The sequence below is a fragment of the Perna viridis genome, chromosome 9, assembly GCF_037379345.1.
Source record: "Perna viridis isolate PV_CMFRI_1.1 ecotype Kerala chromosome 9, ASM3737934v1, whole genome shotgun sequence".
In the NCBI taxonomy this organism is placed as follows: domain Eukaryota; kingdom Metazoa; phylum Mollusca; class Bivalvia; order Mytilida; family Mytilidae; genus Perna; species Perna viridis.
This window is the reverse complement of record NC_142453.1, coordinates 33318517-33339437: the sequence shown is the minus strand read 5'-3', so window position 1 is coordinate 33339437 and position 20921 is coordinate 33318517. Positions and strand designations below refer to the sequence as shown.

The window sequence follows — 20921 nt, the reverse complement described above, 5'->3', positions numbered from 1 at the left end:
AGTATATAAGATCTCCAATAAACTTCATAGAAAATGGAAGATGTCTACTAAATTATATCAGATGTCTACAAATTGAAATAAATATGAAAACGGCGTGCCATAACCGTTCGATGAACGATAATGCAATAAATTATACATAAGTTCATAATGATTGTAATTGTTGAAGACTGTAACTCTAATAAATGACAACCGCATCAAGGATTTAAATTTGATAACTTACTTTCCAATTTAAGGCGCCTCCGTCCATCTACAGCACAGTAACGTTAACAGCTATCGTTTATCTTGGAAAGGGGTCTTTAACAGTGACGTCATAGACCGGTACCAAGTAGCAGTCGGTGCTATTGAAGGTGGAACTGGTGTTGTTATGCCAACGACGGTTACAGACGATAGAATTGACGTCAGTTTACCACCTGAATTGACGCAGGTTTTCGTTGTTATCGATGCCATATCTTCAAACGGACTGACCACGACATATCGAGAAACTATTATAATATAAAATATGTAGATATATTACGTTAGTATTTTTATAGACAAACTAGATTTGCAGATAGCTTTAGTTCAAATAAATATTATGTGCCTTGTTTTCCTTGTCTATATAGGACTACATCTCGTCCAAGATATTAATACCCCAGGTATGCTACATACAAACGTACTTCTTATGACAAAGATGATATCCTAAACAACCATATGTCATTCATGTCTTCTCTCAACATGGAAACAAAACTGGAAGATTACCTTAGTTGTATTGGATTCCCAAACTTCATAAGAATCCATATAAAAAAAAGGTATATAGCTGGATCTTCATCTTGCTCCAGATAGGAGATGTCAATTCACCTTATAAACACATGGTCGGCAGTGAAGGGTGCATGGACAGCAAGCTCGTTGCAATACCAATAGCTCTCGTAGTGGCATTAATTATATCTGGGTACTTAAAAACTCTAAAGATTTACTTAAAACCTAAAATCCCGCAGCTTTCCGGATATAAGTTCTCTCCAACTTTTGACTTCTCAAATCTTTACACTACGTTGCCACATGATAAATTGAAATCTCGTTTGAAAGGATTTATTCGTAAATCTTTTGCTGTTTCGAAAAATTGCGTTGTTCTTGGTTACAAATCCACATTTTTTTCTAAAACATCGCAGAAGCGTAAAGTGTGCTACACAGAAAAGCAGGTTTGTGACATGATTGACTCCCTCATTGATAACATATTTGTGATATCTGGAGGAGCTATTTTTCAACAAATTGACATTTCAATGGGCACTAACTGTGCTCCTCTCCTAGCCGATTTTTTTTTATATTCATACGAGAGTGAATTTAATTCTTCAGAATCTTGTAAAGAGTAAAAATATAGAAGTTGTTAAATCTTTTAACTTTACATTTAAATACATTAATGATATATTGTACATTAACAACCCTTCTTTTGGTATATGGTTACCTTCAATATATCCGCCAGAGCTCTAGATAAAGGAGACTACAGAAACAGCTTGTTCTGCATCTTTTTGGCAACAGTGGTCATCATAACTTAGCACTAAGATTTATGATAAAAAAGACGACTTTAGTTCAAATATTATAATTTTTCCTTACCTGTGCAACAATAAACCTTCATCTCCTGCATATGGTGTTTATACTTCACAATTGATTCGCTACTCTAGAACAAGTACTAACTACGCTGATATTCTTAAATGTCATGCATATCTGCGTAACAGACTCCTGAATCAGGGGTATGAGGAAATACGTTTCAAAATTCTTTTTTAGATATCAGTTCATGGTTGCAAAATACTCAGTTTCTTCTGAACTAATGAGTAATGATTGTTTATTATTTAATCACCACCAGTATTTTCATACCGCCATGGAAGAGTGAGGTTTGGCGTGTTGTAAAACCTAGATTTAGCCCATCATTTTATTTGAAATGTCTGTACCAAGTTAGGACCATTGTGGTACCGGCTGCTTCAGTGGTGTAGTACCTATTTTGTCAGGCTTGTTTTGGACTTGACTTGATTATGGATCGGATTAGTGTTCGGTAATTTTGTGGTTACCCTTGATCACACGAATTATTGAATAGCTCTTACTCTCATTTACTTATATAATCGTATACTTGTATAATTTTTTTTTTGGTGAATTGGACGGGTTTATTCTTCCAATATAAATTCGATATGATAATAATGATATGTGGTAATAGTCGGGTTCATTTTTCATTTCAAACAAAAGATTCTTTCTTCTGAGTATAAATATAATCCAAAATAAAAAAACACAAAGAACTTGATTACCAAATCATGTTTTGGTACATGTGTCTGATCTAACAAAATCAGAAAAAAATCTCTAATTGAAGAAACAAACAGAAAAACAAACAGCAAATGGAAAACAATAAATAAAAGACGTGAAAAATGGACATTTGCAAGGGAAAGGTTATTTCTGTGACTAAATGAGGTCAGTCTGGTTCTGCATATTATCGGACAAAAAGACAACAGATATATCTATCATTAACTATGTTATTAGCGATTGAGCCAGAAACGAAAGCAATTGATGGCCCGGGGTAAATCGTATACCATAAGTTATTCATTTACGAAAAAAAACTAAGATTTGAACCGCAACTGGGCATCAAAGCAAAGTTAATTACCCTTAGTCAAACGAAACATGCTCAACTTGGCTTTGAATACATTTTTTGTATGTAAACTAGTGTTATGCCATATTGAGCATGAATGCTTCTTCAGAGGTTGTCTATGAGATAAACATGAATAACTATAAATATTGTCGGAAGTCAGTCTATTATCGAAACGCGGTAAATTTGTTACTTGAAATGGCAGAGGGTCATAAAATTTAAGACTCCGATGTTGTGATTTAGTAACAGTCGTTTTGGGTAGGAGGGATATTTTTTTTAGGATGCGCTTTTTTATAATGAAATTTTTGTAATTTTCATGAACTAAAAATGGTGTTACACCTCGTTCAGTGACAAAATGTTTATGCAACGTATTTAAAACATTTACGGTACTTTTAAAGCCGACCTTATGTGAAATGGCTACATGTCTTCTTGTGGTCTTGATCTTTTCTCAAGATGTGCCTATCATTATATCTACTGCTCGTGCATATGCTTTTCTGCTTGCATCTTGAAAGTTATGGATCGATCGAGTTTTTGAGTTTTTGTTGGTTAAGCACAACGATGTCCAATCAAAGACTTGTGTATGTATATCTTTGATTAAAAAACTTATTTCCGACCTTTTTTTATTTTCAAAACTGCAAATCGTCATTTTTCATCTTGAACTTTTGACGCGTTTTGGAGCATGTCCTGGTTCAAATGAGGCTAATCCCGGTTCATACCTTTAGATTTATTTATAATTTTTTAGTAAATCTCGTATCTCTTAAATTATAAATGGAAGCACATCTTTCTTATTTCGCAGGGAGATTATATAGTTCTTATGCCCCTCTGGCTTATAAACCTGGATCCAATCAAATATAAATTCTGAAAATGCACCTAACAAAAATAAATATGTCTATATAGTTTATATATATTTGTAGGTAGAAGCAGCAACATTCTGTGCATTTATAAAGTAGTAAATGATTACCCATTGCAATTGAGCCTTTTCACCAAGAAGAAATTACGGAAAACCTACATTAAGTATAATAAAAATTAAAGGACTCAGAAAAGGTTTCTGCAACGAAACAGTTTAATTTATACATATTTTTATACACTTTAAAAAGTATAATATTCAGTGCCTGTAAACGAAAAATATACATATATAACACCAAGCAATATAGTCCATTACTTGATATTATAAAGCAACAACAACCGATTGGGGAATGAAAGGACTGACTTTACGCATGCATGCTATTGCATCATATGCGGTAACGTCGAAATTCGACGTTTGAATGGCAACGATTTTCGTTTATTGCTTGCTTGCTTATTAAGACCCGTGTACAGTATAGCGAAATAATACAATAATTACATGATTGGTAGCAATTGAAACTTCTTAAACATTTCTTAGAAAATCGAAAATAATAATTAAATTGATTATCAGTACTACCAGTATATTAAAATTGCACATGAAGGTGCACCGCAGCGTTGAATGTATTCACAACATATATGCACACTCTGTCTGTCTAGGCATGGAAAATTGCTACTTTTAGCTCAGATAAATTCAAATGTGCATTTTGATATACATATCTGATTGTATATTATATGTACCAATAGCAGAATATGAACTTAAAATTTACAACTTAACATTGCGATTGAAAGAGCTTTCTGTTCATAAGAAAATCGGGCTTTCATCAACATCCTATTAGATAGCGGCTCATTGATGAAGGTTTTCATTTATTTTGCTCATTTGCGCTTTCTGAAATGCACAAATAAGTTTATGACTGCCTTTTTCTATTTTCATTCTATCTATTAGAATTCTGTTTTTCTATACTTTTTTTCAAGTTCTGTCAACTCTACGTTGTGTTTTAGTCATTCCTCTCAGATAAAATTCCTTGTGTCTAAACTAAAAAAGTATTGAATTCTTTTTTTGTTTATTTATTCTTCCGTTTATTAATAAGAGTCTTGTTTATTTACCATCGATTTCAATTTTTTTGTATGTATTCACGCATGTGCAGAAATATCCGTTGTATTTTTTTTTTATATTTTTTGGAGAAAAAAAAACATTAATTTGAACTATTAGATTATGTATGAAATGACCGCAATTTCTAAAAATTTTGCTTAAGATGAGAAATGTTACACAATTGGGTACGTGCTCAGGTAGAATTCGACATGTGGATGTTCGATCAAAATGCAGTGTGTGTGTGTGCTGTACTGTAGTCATTTAAATGAACGCGAAATGTTTACTTTTAACCATATAAAAAATATTTATACACATTTATACACATTAGAGTATATCTAATTTTGACCTGTATAATTGCACTAACAGGTCTATGATGTAAACAAGGATGTAAAGAACCGAGTTTAAAAAGAAAAAAATCCATATTCGTTTCATATTACCTTTACAAAACTACGCAAGTAATGTTAGGTTGTCAGAAACTTGTAGATGTATCTTTAATTTAAATGTGACTGTCGCCGAGTAAAGAACTTGAAAACAAATTTTATAAGCACCTGACCGGAAATTTTAAATTCAACCGTACTTGGTGTTAATATTTACTATTTACTATTTTCGACGCATGCGTAAAGAATGTAAACAGAAATTGTTGCTATGGTCGGAAGCATGTGAAAAGTTAGATAGATTTACTGAATTTATCCGTTTTTTTTAAGAGTCTTGTGTACTAGAGTATATAAGATAAAATGGCTGATACAGAAGGAGATGTTCCGAAAGAAATTGGAGAAGTAAACGAGCAACAACAAGAGCAAACGAACGAAGCACCATCTGTAGCTCAAAATGGAACTGGTGACGAAACCAAAGACACCGAACAGCCGGAACAGAAGGAAGTAACAGAGGAAAAGAAAGATGAACCTGAACAAGATCCTACTGAAGATAAAAAGGAATCGGATGAACAACAAGACACATCAGCTCCCCAAGAAGAGAATGAAACAAAAGAAGTTGACCCTAAACAATCAGAGCAAACACAACAAGAAAATACAGAATCACAACAAGAAACAACAGACACAGTACCACCAACAGATTCCCAAACTCTTGGCAATCAGACACAAACCCAAAGTACACGACCGTCTTCAGCTAGTAAAAAAGTTCCATCTCCACCACCCCCAACAGAAACTGGTAAAACAGCGAGTATTGCAGAAACTAAAACAATTGACACTGTTGTTATTCCAGAAGCACCAAAAATTCCTTCACCTGATCGACCACAATCTGAGCAAGAAGAAAAGATTCCAACCACTGCACTGGTATGTTAACCTCTATGCAATCTACTAATTGAGTCTTAATTTGCATGTACATGTATATGCTATATGTATTGTACATAACAGTCCATGATTTAAATCAAAGTTCTGTTTATATCATAAGGGTTCAAAACATTTCATTTCCCAGATTACTGCAGAAAGGACACATATGAATGAAGCCTTATGACATACCTGTTAATCCTCCCCCACATTACAGGGTGAGACTCACCATCTGGTAAAGCATGTCTTTTTCTCTAAATGAATATACAAAACTTTAGAGTTTCTGCAATTTAGATACCTACCATGAAAGTGTGATGACTGTAGTCTTGAATAAAATTGGTTGTAAGGAGCCAGTTTTGGTGTATGACACTAAATTTTATGTCCACATAAATTTATGCAATATAATTATTAGAGGAGACAGATCAACCTGCAACCAAAGTGACAGGGTCAATGTGTTCTATACAATGTTATCCCCAGGCATTATAGGTCATGGATTTGCTATGGCATTGCCAGCCAGAAAATTGGTATTTCACAAATAGAAATGAAACAAACCACAGTAGAAAAACCATTCAATTGTTTTATCATTCATGACTTTTTATTAGTTATCAGCTATCTTATTGCTCACATATTTTGTTTACAATTTACCACAATTTGATAAAAAAAAGTTACTTGTATTTCAAACACTTATTTCCTTATTTCAGAATGTAATATGGTCATTTGGATTAAACAGAAATATACAAGTACTAAATCTTACAGATGAAAACCGTAAACTGATAATGTATGCCTGCGCCCATGTTGGTGTTTTATATGACTTTGAAAATAATAGACAACATATTCTGCAAGGACATGTAAGTTTTGGTGAATTTAAAGAATGGAAAAAAAACACACACTCGGTTAAAGTACTTTTTGTTACGAGTCAGATTTGAAAGTTTACATGGACTCATAAAATTTTAAGTCTGAAACAGAAGAAAAAAAAAGGTTTAATAGTGCAGTATCTATGTTTTTTTTTTGTTGGTCATATTGTAATTATAGTTTTTAACTTTTTACATATGCATAGGGCATACATATAATAAAAGCAGACATAGTGATCAGTAGAAAAAAAATACATTATATTATAAGTTTATAAACAGTTCATTGCATCAACCATGGTAGGCTTTAACATTAAATCTACTGCAAAGCTTTGGTTTTGTATAACATGAGAGCACCTTTTTTAGTCCAATCCACTTACATGTACATGTGTAAGTGAAGATAAAAGATGGTTAGCCACAGGAGACAAGGGAACAGACAGCATGGTCATTATCTGGGACACATATACAGGGTTGGTATTACAAAAAAGTATTGCTATTCAGAACAAATTCATGCCATATTTAGCTTAGCATATTATGCAGATTGTTCACTTTCATTGACACACTGTGGTTCTTATCTTAGAACGTTCACTTACTATTCCAAGTTTGTACTGCTACAAACACTATGACCACATAAAAGCTTATATACATGTATACTAAACTCAAAACTCAATATTGTTGTATGTTTCTATGGAAATAAGATGTAACACAATAAATGCATGCAATGTGAAAAAAGAATCAGAATTGACAAAACCTGTCTCTATGTTTGCTGCAAAGTAATATTTCAGTATGTATTTTGACATGGGAATTTGTAGCAGATATCTAGTTGCTGTTCTCCTTACCAACAATAGTGGGCAAACTGACAGGTCTTTTTCCTTACACTGTCTGAATATGGTTCAAATGCAACATGTCTAAGACTGTAGTGTGTTAGGTTTTATTGGTAATTGTGTTTATAGCTGTGCAAACTTATGAAATTTATCTTCCAATTGTTCTTTTGCTTATACATTGCAATACATGTTTGAAAGTTATTTTTAATAGTTTGAAAACTTGTCATCTCTTAAAGAGTAATCAAGGGAACCAAGGTTATAGTGGTAATCAAAAGAACGCAATCCAGGGACAAAGACCAGACATGGAGAGTAATCAAGGGAACCAAGGTTATAGCGGTAATCAAAAGAATGTAATCCAGGGACAAAGACCAGACATGGAAAACAGACATACACAACAAAGAACATAAAGTTACTAAAATCATACATATAAAGTAACAAAAGCAAATGAATAACTCGGACTCCACTAAAAACTGGGAGCATGGACCAGGTGCACTGGTAGGGTAAGCGTCCTCTGCTTTTCTAGAAACACCCGCCGAGTTGCTCATAAAAAGTCAAGTCCGGGGTAGACAAATGAGGAAAGGAAAACTATGACCTGTTGAATAAATCAGTTTTATTAAAATTATTATTTAAGAATACCAGTGCAGACAATATTTAACAATGAACAAGATGGAGGAGTTGTAGCTATGGCAATGACCCCAGATGCTCGTTACTTAGCAACACTAAGTTCAGGTGCTAATCAGGTATGGATGTTGTTCTTACTATCAAATTTGAAACACCTTATAGTTGTGTATTTATGTTGTTTTATTAAGTACCATATCAGATTAGATGGATTACTGTAGACACATGCCTGTTATCCATGATCCATGATTTTTTTGAATTTTGTCATACTGTAATAATAGTTTTTCAAGGGTCTTCATTCAGTTTTTATGTCTAAGACAGAAGTGTATAAACAGGATTATTTTGCTGGCTTGGTACTCCTGATGAAACCTGTAACATTCCATATCACATACATGGTTGCATGATGTACGTAACTAAAACCCAGTAGTGATACAATACATGATTTGTTGATAAATCAAGAGATTAAATAATATTAAGAGAAACAAGTGGTAAATAAAACAATTATTCTCAAGGGCATTAATATTTACATCTTCTGTTATACAATGCATGCATGTAATCTTATATGCACCAGACTGACTTGATGAACACACAACACTGGGATGATACACACCATAAAGGAAGTTTTATGTATTTCAAGGGCTAATCCATCTTCAAAATTAAAAAGTAGAACTTAATTGTTATTATGACAACCTAACATATTACAGGTTCTGTCAATATGGAACTGGACAGTAGATGGGGAGACCCCTATGTGTACAGCTGAACTGAATGTGAACTTTGGACTACAGAATTACATACTATTTAACCCTGATGATATCCACTACCTTGTTACAAACAGTGAATCTCAGGTTATCTTCTACCATTGGGTAAGGAATCAAAATTTCCTTATGTCTAATGAAGTAGTAATTAAATGTTAGATTTTACATTAATTTTAGTAACTTTAAAAAAAATCAAAATTATAATGCATGAAACACTTAAAAATCTGTGCTTATGGTAGCATACTGTATGTTTGTACTACATATATAATTCTATTCTACACTTTGATTTGATGGCATATTAAACCTCCTGTTCTTTACTAATATACCTTTCTCTGGGGGAAACCATCCCTCCTTATACTAATATACCTTTCTCTGGGGGAAACCATCCCTACTTATACTAATATACCTTTCTCTGGGGGAAACCATCCCTCCTTATACTAATATACCTTTCTCTGGGGGAAACCATCCCTCCTTATACTAATATACCTTTCCCTGGGGGAAACCATCCCTACTTATACTAATATACCTTTCCCTGGGGGAAACCATCCCTACTTATACTAATATACCTTTCTCTGGGGGAAACCATCCCGACTTAAATATGATGCCAATGGTACAAAATCAGTGCCCAAACTGGTTCATCAATGAATGATTTGGTTAAAACAAATTCCATGTCTACACATATCATTTCAATTAAATTGTGCAATTATTACAGTATATTGTCTTTTTCTACTTTAAAAATATTTTCTTGCCAGAATGAAGGACAGATGGAATACTATGCTCCACCACTGACTGATCAAGATTTCAACAAACAAGTAGGAAGATACAGTCAGTCTATCTTCCAGAGGAACAGCTCAAGAGTTCTTACTGCTACACACATAGGCAACCTTGTGGTGTGGGATAATAATAAACCTCTCACTAAATGTAAGTCTGAGGCTGTTTTTGCCCACACGCTGTTTAGAAGTATCGTTTATAAACTATGTATGTTCAGAAATATAATTTGGTGTTACAGATATGTCCAGATATAAAATTTGCTATAAAATCATTTAGTGCAGCTGCTGTAAACTTGGGTATATAAACACATAATTTTTTTTTTCAATATATCATTCTACCTATAGAAATTTTCTGTCATATTTTAGTACAGAATTTCTGGTAGGTTGTGCTGTATATAAGGCAAGAAGAGATTATGTAGTCTGAACGTAATTATGCAATTATTGATGCGATTGTATTTATAATTTATTTTCAATATTATTTAGCAGTATTGTTAAATTCTTAGTTTGATGTTGAAATAAATTCCTGCATTCTTTATAGTGGTTAGCAGTGAACCCTCAGCAGACAAGAAAGCCTTGAAGATAATCAAGTTACAGGACAGGGGTATCAATGTCATAACCACCACAGACAAGTAAGTAATCTACAGATACCATTTAGCATGCTTCATATCAAAAAGTGTGAATGGTCAATACTTTTACATGCTCATGTAACATCCATTTCTTTAATTACATTTGATCTATTTCTTTTATCTATATCAAAGCAAAGGTGGTGGTGAACATAGTGTTGATGAGTTTTACATGTATTACATAGAAAATAAGCAATACACAGTGATCAATTAAAGTAGTCCAATTATTGTGGTCATGACCTTTATAAGTAGCCAGAAATGTGTTTCATTGACTTTCCAATAAGATTAGCATATTTTAATGAAATGCACAGTAAATGTAATTATACTCTCTTGCAGTGATCAGGAAGCTTATGAATATTAAACAGGAGATGGAAGTTACTAATGCTTTATTAACACTGTACTCTTTATATGGAGATAAAGACTCTTAAGGCTGTTAAAATTAATACTGTTAAATTCATGTAACTTAGAATCGGTTTTTTTTTCTTTAAGTTCTAGTAATGTTTCTCCCCTTGCGGCTAGAGACAAAATTTGTATTGATTCTGTCTGTTATTTGCACGTTTGGTACTGTTTTTATGTTTTTGTTTTCAGGTTTATTGTGCTTGGTGATATGGCTGGACATGTCAAATTCTTTGATCAGAGCTTGAAATTAGTTCACTGGTAAGTCATGCTTAATTAACAACTATTAATCCATCAATAGACCACATACTTTCACCTGGTCTTTTTGGACAATTTGTTTTTTAAGCAGACTTGTTATTCAATAAAAAGGATTGCTAAATTTTTTGGCACTACGCATGCATGGATCACTATTGCACCTATGAATGACTGACACATGACATACTTATGTATGGTAGAACTTTTCATACAGTTGGGCTGTGTAATATTCATAATGAACAAGTTTAATCTTGTAACCTTGTAGAATAATCTGTCGTGTATTTGTGCTTATTGATGTGTTTTGGTAATTTTTAGGTACCAAGAATTTCATCTAGGACCAGTAACTGCCATTTCATTTGCTCATAATCCAGAATTTCAAACTGAGTAAGTATTTCCATATCAGAAATGTCTAGCTATTTCTTATTGTTAATGTACTGTTTTAAATGTATAGACGTTTACTAATATTTAATTACAATTCTGTTGTAAATAGTCATTCAAAGTTTTTTTATACAGTTATTATTTTAAGTGTATTACTCAATTGCTAAATTTGATATTTTTGTTTTACATCTCTTAAAAATTACTGTTTTCATATATTTGGAAAAATGAAGGCTCTGTCTTTTAAAAGAGCAAAAATTGTGCTTCAGGGTTGATATAGATTTTTGAAAGCATCATGTGTTGAAAATAAGCTGTTGCTCAATACTTTTAAGGTTAGAATTTGTTTTGTAGAGCCAAAGAAGGAACCAACTATCCACCAGATGCTACAATTGAAGCTAAAAAGTTTGTTATCCGAGACTTTGTTGTTGGCAGTAGTATAGCAGTGTTTGGTAACATTACAGCTGATGGCACTAAAGTAGACGTATGTACAACCTCATATATATAAGATTTTGAAAATAAATAGATTATATTTGATTCTAAGCATTTCCTTGTTTGATGAGTATTTCTATACCAATTAATAACAATGTTCACTTGACCTAAATGTTTAAAAAGCTAACTGCCACATTACAAATGTTTTGACAACTCAGATGGAAGGTTGTTACTAAGGAGAAATTCAGTTCATAAACATATTTATTTGACTCTTTTCCCTTTAAGTAAATGCTTCTTGTATCATTCTTTTTATACATTATACATGTGATAATCTTTAATAGGGTATGTAAGTCTCGTCATGTGACCCCATGATTTCATGAGAATTGGTCCTAGTCTACCATTCAGTGGCGTAGAGATTTGTCATTTAGAGAGAGTTGAGTTCATTGTTAAGGGCCAAAATCTTTCTGTGTAAAAAATACAGATAAAAATGACAAATAACTATTTCTACATGATAAATGTTGTAAGAAAAAACATAAACTAGAAGATTTTGCATTGTTATACAGTGTTTCGAGTACCTGGAAGTAAACAATAAAATACAGATCGGTCTTCGATTTTCAATGTGTTCTACATTGGAAATTCTGGTGAAGAAAATGAAACTGGAATGAGAAATACATATCTTATACCAGTTTATTTATAAACCTTTGATATATTTCTATTACAGTTGATTCACAGAGAACATGATGCTGCTATCCACGCTTTGGCTGCTCATCCAACAAAGTAAGAACTGCTTGTAATTTCATTTTCTAAATGACTTTACTTTCCAACAAATTTAAAGTACAAATTTCTTTTAATTTTACTTCCTTAACAAATTTACAATTAAATGATGCTGAATAAACATGAAACATTTTAGTAGTTATAAAAACACATTGAAAAAATTACCACTAGACCAGATTTAACTGGTTATTTTCTCTTATTTTACAAGGATTGATTTGGTTGATTTCCTCCATTTTTTTGTAGATTTCTGTTTTTTTTTTCCAATCTGTGTTTCACTGTGAAATGATTATTTATTACACTTCATATTTACTTCTGATTTTTCCAGTTTCGACTCCCCTGTTCTTACTTGTAAAACCATGCCTTGACTTTAGGAAGTACTTTTACATGTTTCAATGTCATAAAATGATAAATAAAATAAGATAAAGATTATATTTGTCAAATAATCTCTTATTTCTTCCTTTATTTTCAGACCATACTTAATAATTGGCAGCTATGCAGGACTGATCAAAATATGGGATTATGAAAAGAAGTACGTAAAGATCAACTTGCCTGTACTTAAGATTAGTAGCTTAGTAACAAAAGAGGATGGTCGATGGAATAATTTTCTAAGTCATAAGTGGCTAATGACTACAGAATAATGCATCACGTTTCAGTCTATTCCTTGATAAAATGTAACTGGAAGTAAATGTATAAGGGATTATTTTCAAGACTTCTAGAACCCATTTTGTTTGAATTAAAGTTCGAGGAATTACTCTGGCATGTGAGGAATATTCGAACTTGGTATGATTTCTTCTGAAATCTTTCCTATATCACCATAAGTGATTTATTTAATGCATATCTTCTTTTTTTCCAGACAAGTTGTTGTGACAAGACAGTTTGAGAGGGGATGTTTGATCAGATGTTGTGCATTTGACCCAAAAGGACAGTATATAGGTATGTAAAGATAATGTATATTTCGTTGATTTTGGTGACGAGATTGTGTTCTGTAAAGTGTAATTGCTATTGATAAATGATAAATCAGAGAATCTTGTTCAGTATTTTTTTTAATAAACAGATGGTAAATAACAAAGTTTTTTTGATTAAAATACAATGAAAAGCAATTTTGGAAATCTTTACTAAAATCTGGATATTGCATCTTCTATTTCAGCCATAGGCTTTGTGAATGGCCAGCTAAGAGTAGTGGACTCAATCACACTGGAGGATGAATTATCTGAACCATTCCGTTATGCCCGATATGCCATTACACATCTGTGTTTCTCCCATGATTCACAGTACCTAGCTACTGCTGTAAGTGATATTGGTATGAAAAAATCAAGCCTTAAAATCTTTAAATTGCTGACCCATTACAAAATAGTTACCTGTCATTGCAATACAGATTAACTCTAGGAGTTGAGGTAACATAAGATACATGTACAGTACAAGACTTACCATGATTAGAAACCCAAAGCTGATTATTGAGTATGCTTAATTTTCTAAACATCTTATTCTTTTGTTAAAGAGCCATGATTCAATATTTACTGAATAAGTTTTTTACCCACTTAGAGGAGGCAGGACAAGACTAAGCAAGGGAATAGTTATTTGGGCATGGTCTTAGAAAAATAAAATTTTCTGGTCCTTTGAAAGACAATGCTGGAAACACCAAAGACAGCACATGAAAAACAATACAACAAAAATGGACCAAAAAATATGCACACACACACAAAACAGCACAACCCTCACTAATAATTGAAAGGGGTGAAATCCTTGACAAAATATGCCCCTTTAATCAAGCTCTATGTACATGAATAGTAGACCATTAATTGTGTATTTACCTTATTTACAGGATGGTGAGTACACAGTATCAGTATACAAGAGACAGAGGGGTATTCAGGTGGACCCTTACATTTACCTGGGTAGATACAGGGCTCACTACAAGGAAATCAAAGACCTGATGTTTGGTATACATCTGGATAATAACCAGCCAAGACTACTCTCACTTGGTATGGATAGAGTCCTGGTAAGTCTTGCTTTAATTACAACATGTATTTTCTTCTTTTATTGAAATTCATCATTTGGAAGTTTTTCCAGTGATGAGGCCTAACCTAACCTATAGAAATACAATGTATATGTATCAAATTTGCTGTTAATTCACAATCATTGTCATACAGTCAAACCTGTATTAAGCAGTCACTTCTGGGGAATACTCAGTGACCTTTACAGAGGTGACCTTTGGAATAAGGTTACCAATTGTTATATAGAAAGACTATGATGTCAGCTTATTATCCCATATATTAGATTGTACTTTCTCTGATTGTCATAATATAACATGAATTTATCTTTCAATTTCAGAAGTAGATTCATGTATTTAAAAATATATTCATTCAAAATATCATTCAGATAAAAATGTATGACAGTAAAAACAAAGTATTTCCTCATTTCCCGTTTTATGTTGTTTTCACTGTCTATGTTATTTTCAATGTCCTCTATTATTTCTGCTTTTCTTTTGGCAATTTTAGTGATTTGTGTTTTTCCGACATCCATTTCCTTTACAATGGCATGGACACCTTTTCCACTATTTATTTTTTTAATTGCCTCATATTTTTCAATTTTCCATTTCTGAGACATTTTGTCAAAACTCATACTTTCATAATTAAACTGAAGACTGAAGTTTTTATGACTTAATCACTGACCAGCAAGTCAATTTCACACCTTAACTATTGAATCTTTAATTTTGTTTTCATTGTAATACTGATTTAATCCCTTTGGCAACCTATTTATTTATTTTTACATGTTCTAAATATAATTAAATCATGTGATATGGTACTGTTATCGGATCATGTGATAAACTGTATGTTGACAAAATGGCCAGTATAAGGAGTCAAAAAGACGATTTTGGCCGAAAAATAGGTGACCTTTGGCCGTGTTAGGGAGGTGACCACTGATTTGAGTTAAAATAAATAGAGAAAACAGTTGGGCGGGTTTTGAAATGACTGTTCAGTGAAGGTGACTGGTGATTTGAGGTGACCGGCAGAGTAGGTTTGACTATATTCTAATTATTTTGAGAACTGGGATTTGATTGTTAAATTTTAGTCAATTGTCAACAAATCCTTCATTTGTATTTTTTTCATAGGTGGAATATGACCTTGAAAACAGTAGTAAGGATGACCTTAGGATAACTAGTTCTGACCGTATAGAACAGAGTGCTGTACCCCAGTGTATGACATGGTATCCACCAATCACAAAAGAGCATTTTGTCCTTACATCTAATGACCAATTTAAATTTAAATTGTATAATGCTACCACTAAAATGTGCAGGAAAACATTACTAGGACCCACATATGGTAGCCCTATCAAAAGGTATGGTTAAGTGTTACATAGTTCTTTGGTAATGCAATTTTTTGGATTAAAATTTGTAAAAAGTCACATATTTTCTTAGAGTGAAAGTAACATATACAATAAAATGTTGGACTGCTGTGACTCATCAATGATCTCTTGTAACGAATGTCTATGTTTTATAAGACATGTAGCATACATGTCATAGTTTTTACTCTGACATGATATGGTACCATTATATCCTGTCAAAATACAAACTATCTTAGTTTTTACAATGCTTGACTTTCTAATGAGTATTCTTCTTAATGGGAGATGTAAAAAATGATCAAAAAATTTTGACCTACATAAATACATGTATTAATTGTTTCAGTTGATACTAAAAGTCTTTTATTTCATGCTGTTTTATTTTAGAATTGAGGTTGTTCCAACAGCTGACCCAGTGAAGGACAAAAGATATCTGGCCTATGTCACAACAGACAAAGTAGGTCTGAGTATACTGCCCCTGGATGGTAATCCCCATAACGCCATGGCATTGATCACTCATCCTGGGGGTGTGGAGAACATGGTGTGTAGTTATGATGGGAAGTACCTGTTCACTGCTGGTGGTGGAGATGCTACTGTACATATGTGGGAAATCAATGTTAGGTTAGTACTACAGCCATAAGGTCAAGAATTGTTTGTAGGGTAATTAATTGGAGAGGGTGAATAATTAAAATAAGATCACGAGTGCTGAATAATGCTAAGATTTATTGAGTGTACTGTGCTCAAGTTACATCCCTAAGCATTCTCAGCACAAGTAATTATACTTTGGTTATTCAAAATAACCAGCTGATTTGCCTGTTTTTTTATATAGATTTGAATTTTGCAAATCGTCAGTGACGTCAAATAAAGTTCACATCATAAGAAAAAACTGTTGTGACATTTTGGCGAGAGAAAGTCTGTGAGTGAAACTGCAGAATTTATTTCATGTGTGAATCATCAAAAGTAATTTCATAACCCACTGTTATTATACATCATTTTTTATATATTTTTTAAATTGCTTTAAAGTTTTTGAATATGTTTTTATGGAATTTTAAATATTTTTAATGTTTTTTTCATGGAAGAATGCTGCCTTTTCATATTTTTCATTTCAAGTACAAATATATATATGATTTTTGGGTCAAAATTAGAGAGACAGACTCACATGCTTCAGCACAGCCATTTGTTTCTCATTTACGAATCAAAACAGTTATTGAATAGAAAATTGCTGATCATACGAATTGAAAATTTTTCTGAGTTAATTTAATATTTTACATAATTATGGTATGATAAATATTTATACATATTTGTTCTTGCAGTGTCTTAGAAGCCCAGTCCAGATTAGGTGGAGAGGACTTGATACCATTCTATGGTTTGTTAGAGGGAGGACGAGAGGGTGAACTCTTCAGGGAGTTAGAGGACTACTTTTATTATGCCCAAATCAGGAGGTAATTTTCTATAGATTCTGTAAAGTGAACAAACCTTGGGTATTATTTCTATCATGATTTTGGAAATGTTGCACAGTAGCATTATAGGAAAAATAATTTTTATGGGTTATTTTACATGCCTATTTATCCAGTGGACAAAATGCCAAAAAAACTATTACTTCTTTGCAAATCTTTTCTGTTGTTAAGATTTTATTTTTAAAAATATTGAAATAAAAGTAATGTGCAAAAGTATTGTAATGTACACAGAAAAACAAAATCTCACTTCAAATTTAATTGGCTGACAGACTGAAATGTATTTGTGATAAGCGTTTAGTTTTGATTATTTGCGTAAATACATGTACATCCATATTGAAATGTGTGTCTTATACTTCCTTACTGAGTACTGACATTGTCATTTTCCTTGCCTTGCAGTCAAGGTGTAAATGCTATGGAGAAGAGAGAATTATCCACGAAGATTTCACTGACTGAAGTACCTTTTGTAATGAGAGCCATGGGATTTTATCCTTCTGAACAAGAGGTTAATTACTATATTTAGAAAGCAAAGAATACATTTGATTAAGGGAGACAACTTTGGTAAAACAAACAGACTTTCACCAACATTTTTTCTACAAAAAATTTTAAAAGTTCATATTATGTTTATTTCATGATTAAATTGCATGATCTGTGTAGGTAAAACTTAGTACATTGTATGTTTTTACTTCAACATTAAAATGTTTTGTACATGTATTTAATATGAAATGTTTGTAAATTTTCTGGTCGTCATTGTTGATGGTATTTTATCCTATTGCAGATTGAAGATATGTTAAATGAAGTGAAGTTCAGTAAATATGTTGAAACAGGGCAATATGTGGAGGACATTGATCTGGGAGATTTTATCAAATGTAAGTAAACAGGAAAAATAGAAATTGTCACTTAAATGACTTGTGTTGGATTGAAAACACTTTTATGGCATATACGTGATGTACTTATATTCAGTGCCCATTTTAATGCAATATTTTAAAAACACCACTTTCAGATTATATTATCCTAAATATTACTACAGTATTCTAATAAGTAGGAAAAATAGGAATGGTTGTGATTCCTTTAATTATGAATATATTTGAAGTATATATGAATCTTTTTACTTTGATACGGAGTGAAGGAAAACTTAATTGTACACTACAATTTCTTAATTTACTGATAAAAATTAAAAAGAATTCATTACATATAAAGTGTTGAACCTAATTTTGTCAAATATTTAACATAAATGTAATTCTTTCATTCATGTTTTTCCTTATTGCAATAAAATATTTTTACCATCTGTCAATGACTAATATGCTATTATGTACAACTCTCATCTTCTTCAAGTGTACATAAACCACAGGCCAGCATTTGGTTTAGACCCAAGCAAACTGATAACAGCATTTGAAGCTCTAGGTATACAGACACCACAGGGGAGTGCTATAGAAAGAGGAGATCTGTTGGATATGTTACAAACCAAAGGTTGGTGATGTCTCTATCACAAATCCAATTTGTTAATACTTTGAATTCTTTCTATTTGATAAATACTGTAATACATTGGTTGTGTATTACTTTTTACATTATAAAGCAAAAGTGAGCAGTGCACACTAACTTGATATCCCCCACTCTCCCATTTGATAAATGCTGTAATACATTGGTTGTGTATTACTTTTTACATTGTAAAGCAGAAGTGAGCAGTGCTCACTAACTTGATATCCCCCACTCTCCCATTTGATAAATGCTGTAATACATTGGTTGTGTATTACTTTTAACCTTATAAAGCAAAAGTGAGCAGTGCTCACTAACTTGATATCCTCCACTCTCCCATTTGATAAATGTTGTAATACATTGGTTGTGTATTACTTTTTACATTGTAAAGCAGAAGTGAGCAGTGCTCACTAACTTGATATCCCCCACTCTCCCATTTGATAAATGCTGTAATACATTGGTTGTGTATTACTTTTTACATTATAAAGCAAAAGTGGGCAGTGCTCACTAACTTGATATCCCCCACTCTCCCATTTGATAAATGCTGTAATACATTGGTTGTGTATTACTTTTTACATTATAAAGCAAAAGTGAGCAGTGCTCACTAACTTGATATCCCCCACTCTCCCATTTGATAAATGCTGTAATACATAGGTGGTGTATTACTTTTTACAACATAAAGCGAAAGTGAGCAGTGCTCACTAACTTGATATCCCTCACTCTCCCATTTGATAACATGCACATTATGACCACCAAATTGATTGAGATCGAAGTTTATAATAGGAGATTCACAATAGGAATATGTAATAGATTCTAGGGCCCAAAAAATGTACAAACAATTCAATGAACCCTATAACGATGATTCTTGACGACCAACGTTATTTTTTGCTATTTGCAAGTAAAATATATTTAATCAAAAAAATTAACTGTGTAACACTTGTTAAGCTGACACTTAAGTTCCTATCAACATGCTAGACTTATAAATTATATACAAAACTTTTTTTAGGTGAACATATGACCGAGTATGAATTAGCAGAGTACCTTACAACTTTACTGGGATTTAATGCTGAAGGTGGCAGTAGTGAATTACAGGAATTTGATGTCAACACAGCTGGTGACATTATAGACCAAAATCTTCCACACCATATCACTGGAGAAATGTTCGCTAATGAAGTGCTTGGGTTTTCTATGTATAATCGTGAACTGCCTTCAGCTGGGTCACAATCTTAAATAACTTACAAGCACTGTGTTTTTACCAGCTTGGTTCTTGTTTTTTTCTTGTAAGTTTCTTTGATGGCCATGGTTACAAGCTTCACTATATTTTTACATATTGTGAGACTACCGTTCAAGATTACCATATCAAATGACTTTCTAAAGCATGAAATGTATTGAAGCCGTCCTTTTTATATAAAGTTAATAAACAGTGAAGACTATTTAATTCTAAGAACTATCTCTGTTTTGTCTGTGATATTATTTTTTGAATCAGTGCAGATGTACATTGTTTTTATATAAATTATATGAACTGTTATGTGATAAATGAAGTAAATAACTGAACTGATACTTTCATCACTCGTGTTGTCCAGACATTATGAAAATGCTTGTTTCTAGCTGCTAATTTATAAACAGTTCAAGTCCTAACCCCCAAAATCAATCCTAGCTTTTATTTGTGGTATGGCACCTTATGATACTATTTCAAAGAAATTCATTCCCTTATATTCAAGTAATTGTTTGGACAAAGGGAAGATGCTTGTTGCTGGCCTCACATTCCTAATCGGTTTGAGTCACTTCCCCAAAACATCGATCTTTGCCTTCCTTTTATATACAGTTTCAAAGAAATCTATTCTGATTTAATTAAGTTATTGTGCAGATATCAGGAAGATGCTTGTTTCTGGCCTTTAATTCCTAAATGGTTCAAGTCACAACCCCAAAATCAACCAAAGGCTTCTTTTAGTGGAATGGCACCTTGTGGTATAGTTTCATATAGATCTATACACTTATACTCAAGCTAATGTCCAGACAACAGTAGCATGATACCATTATACAACTGCAAATCTTTCATGGTGACATAAAAACAGCTCAAACCATAAAACTGCCTGTCAAAATCAAGGACTTCTTTAATGGTGTGGCTAACAATGTAAAAGTACACTCCGTATTAAATGATTAAGCAGCT

At 32.6% G+C, this 20921-nt stretch overlaps 2 protein-coding genes across 3 annotated transcripts in view; both read left to right on the top strand.

Annotated features, from left to right (window-relative positions):
- Positions 1–581, top strand: part of LOC148607902 (uncharacterized) — a 31231-nt gene extending 30650 nt beyond the window's left edge. For both annotated transcript variants that reach the window (XM_088546834.1, XM_088546835.1), the window contains exon 22: positions 234–581. In XM_088546834.1, the coding sequence (XP_088402960.1) occupies positions 234–496 (263 nt within the window). In that variant the 3' untranslated portion in view covers positions 497–581. The remainder of the gene's footprint in view (positions 1–233) is intronic.
- A 4560-nt stretch (positions 582–5141) lies between these two features.
- LOC148607901 (cilia- and flagella-associated protein 251-like) lies at positions 5142–20311 on the top strand. Its single transcript, XM_088544246.1, has 22 exons — positions 5142–5824; positions 6520–6666; positions 7033–7136; positions 8122–8230; positions 8813–8971; positions 9616–9784; positions 10172–10262; positions 10845–10913; positions 11223–11291; positions 11634–11763; positions 12433–12488; positions 12955–13014; positions 13339–13418; positions 13633–13772; positions 14308–14481; positions 15595–15821; positions 16209–16442; positions 17135–17263; positions 17675–17780; positions 18054–18144; positions 18611–18745; positions 19758–20311. Exons 1-22 carry the CDS (start codon positions 5267–5269, stop codon positions 19979–19981), a joined length of 3261 nt encoding a protein of 1086 aa, XP_088400372.1. The 5' UTR covers positions 5142–5266; the 3' UTR covers positions 19982–20311.
- The last annotated feature ends 610 nt before the right edge of the window (positions 20312–20921 follow it).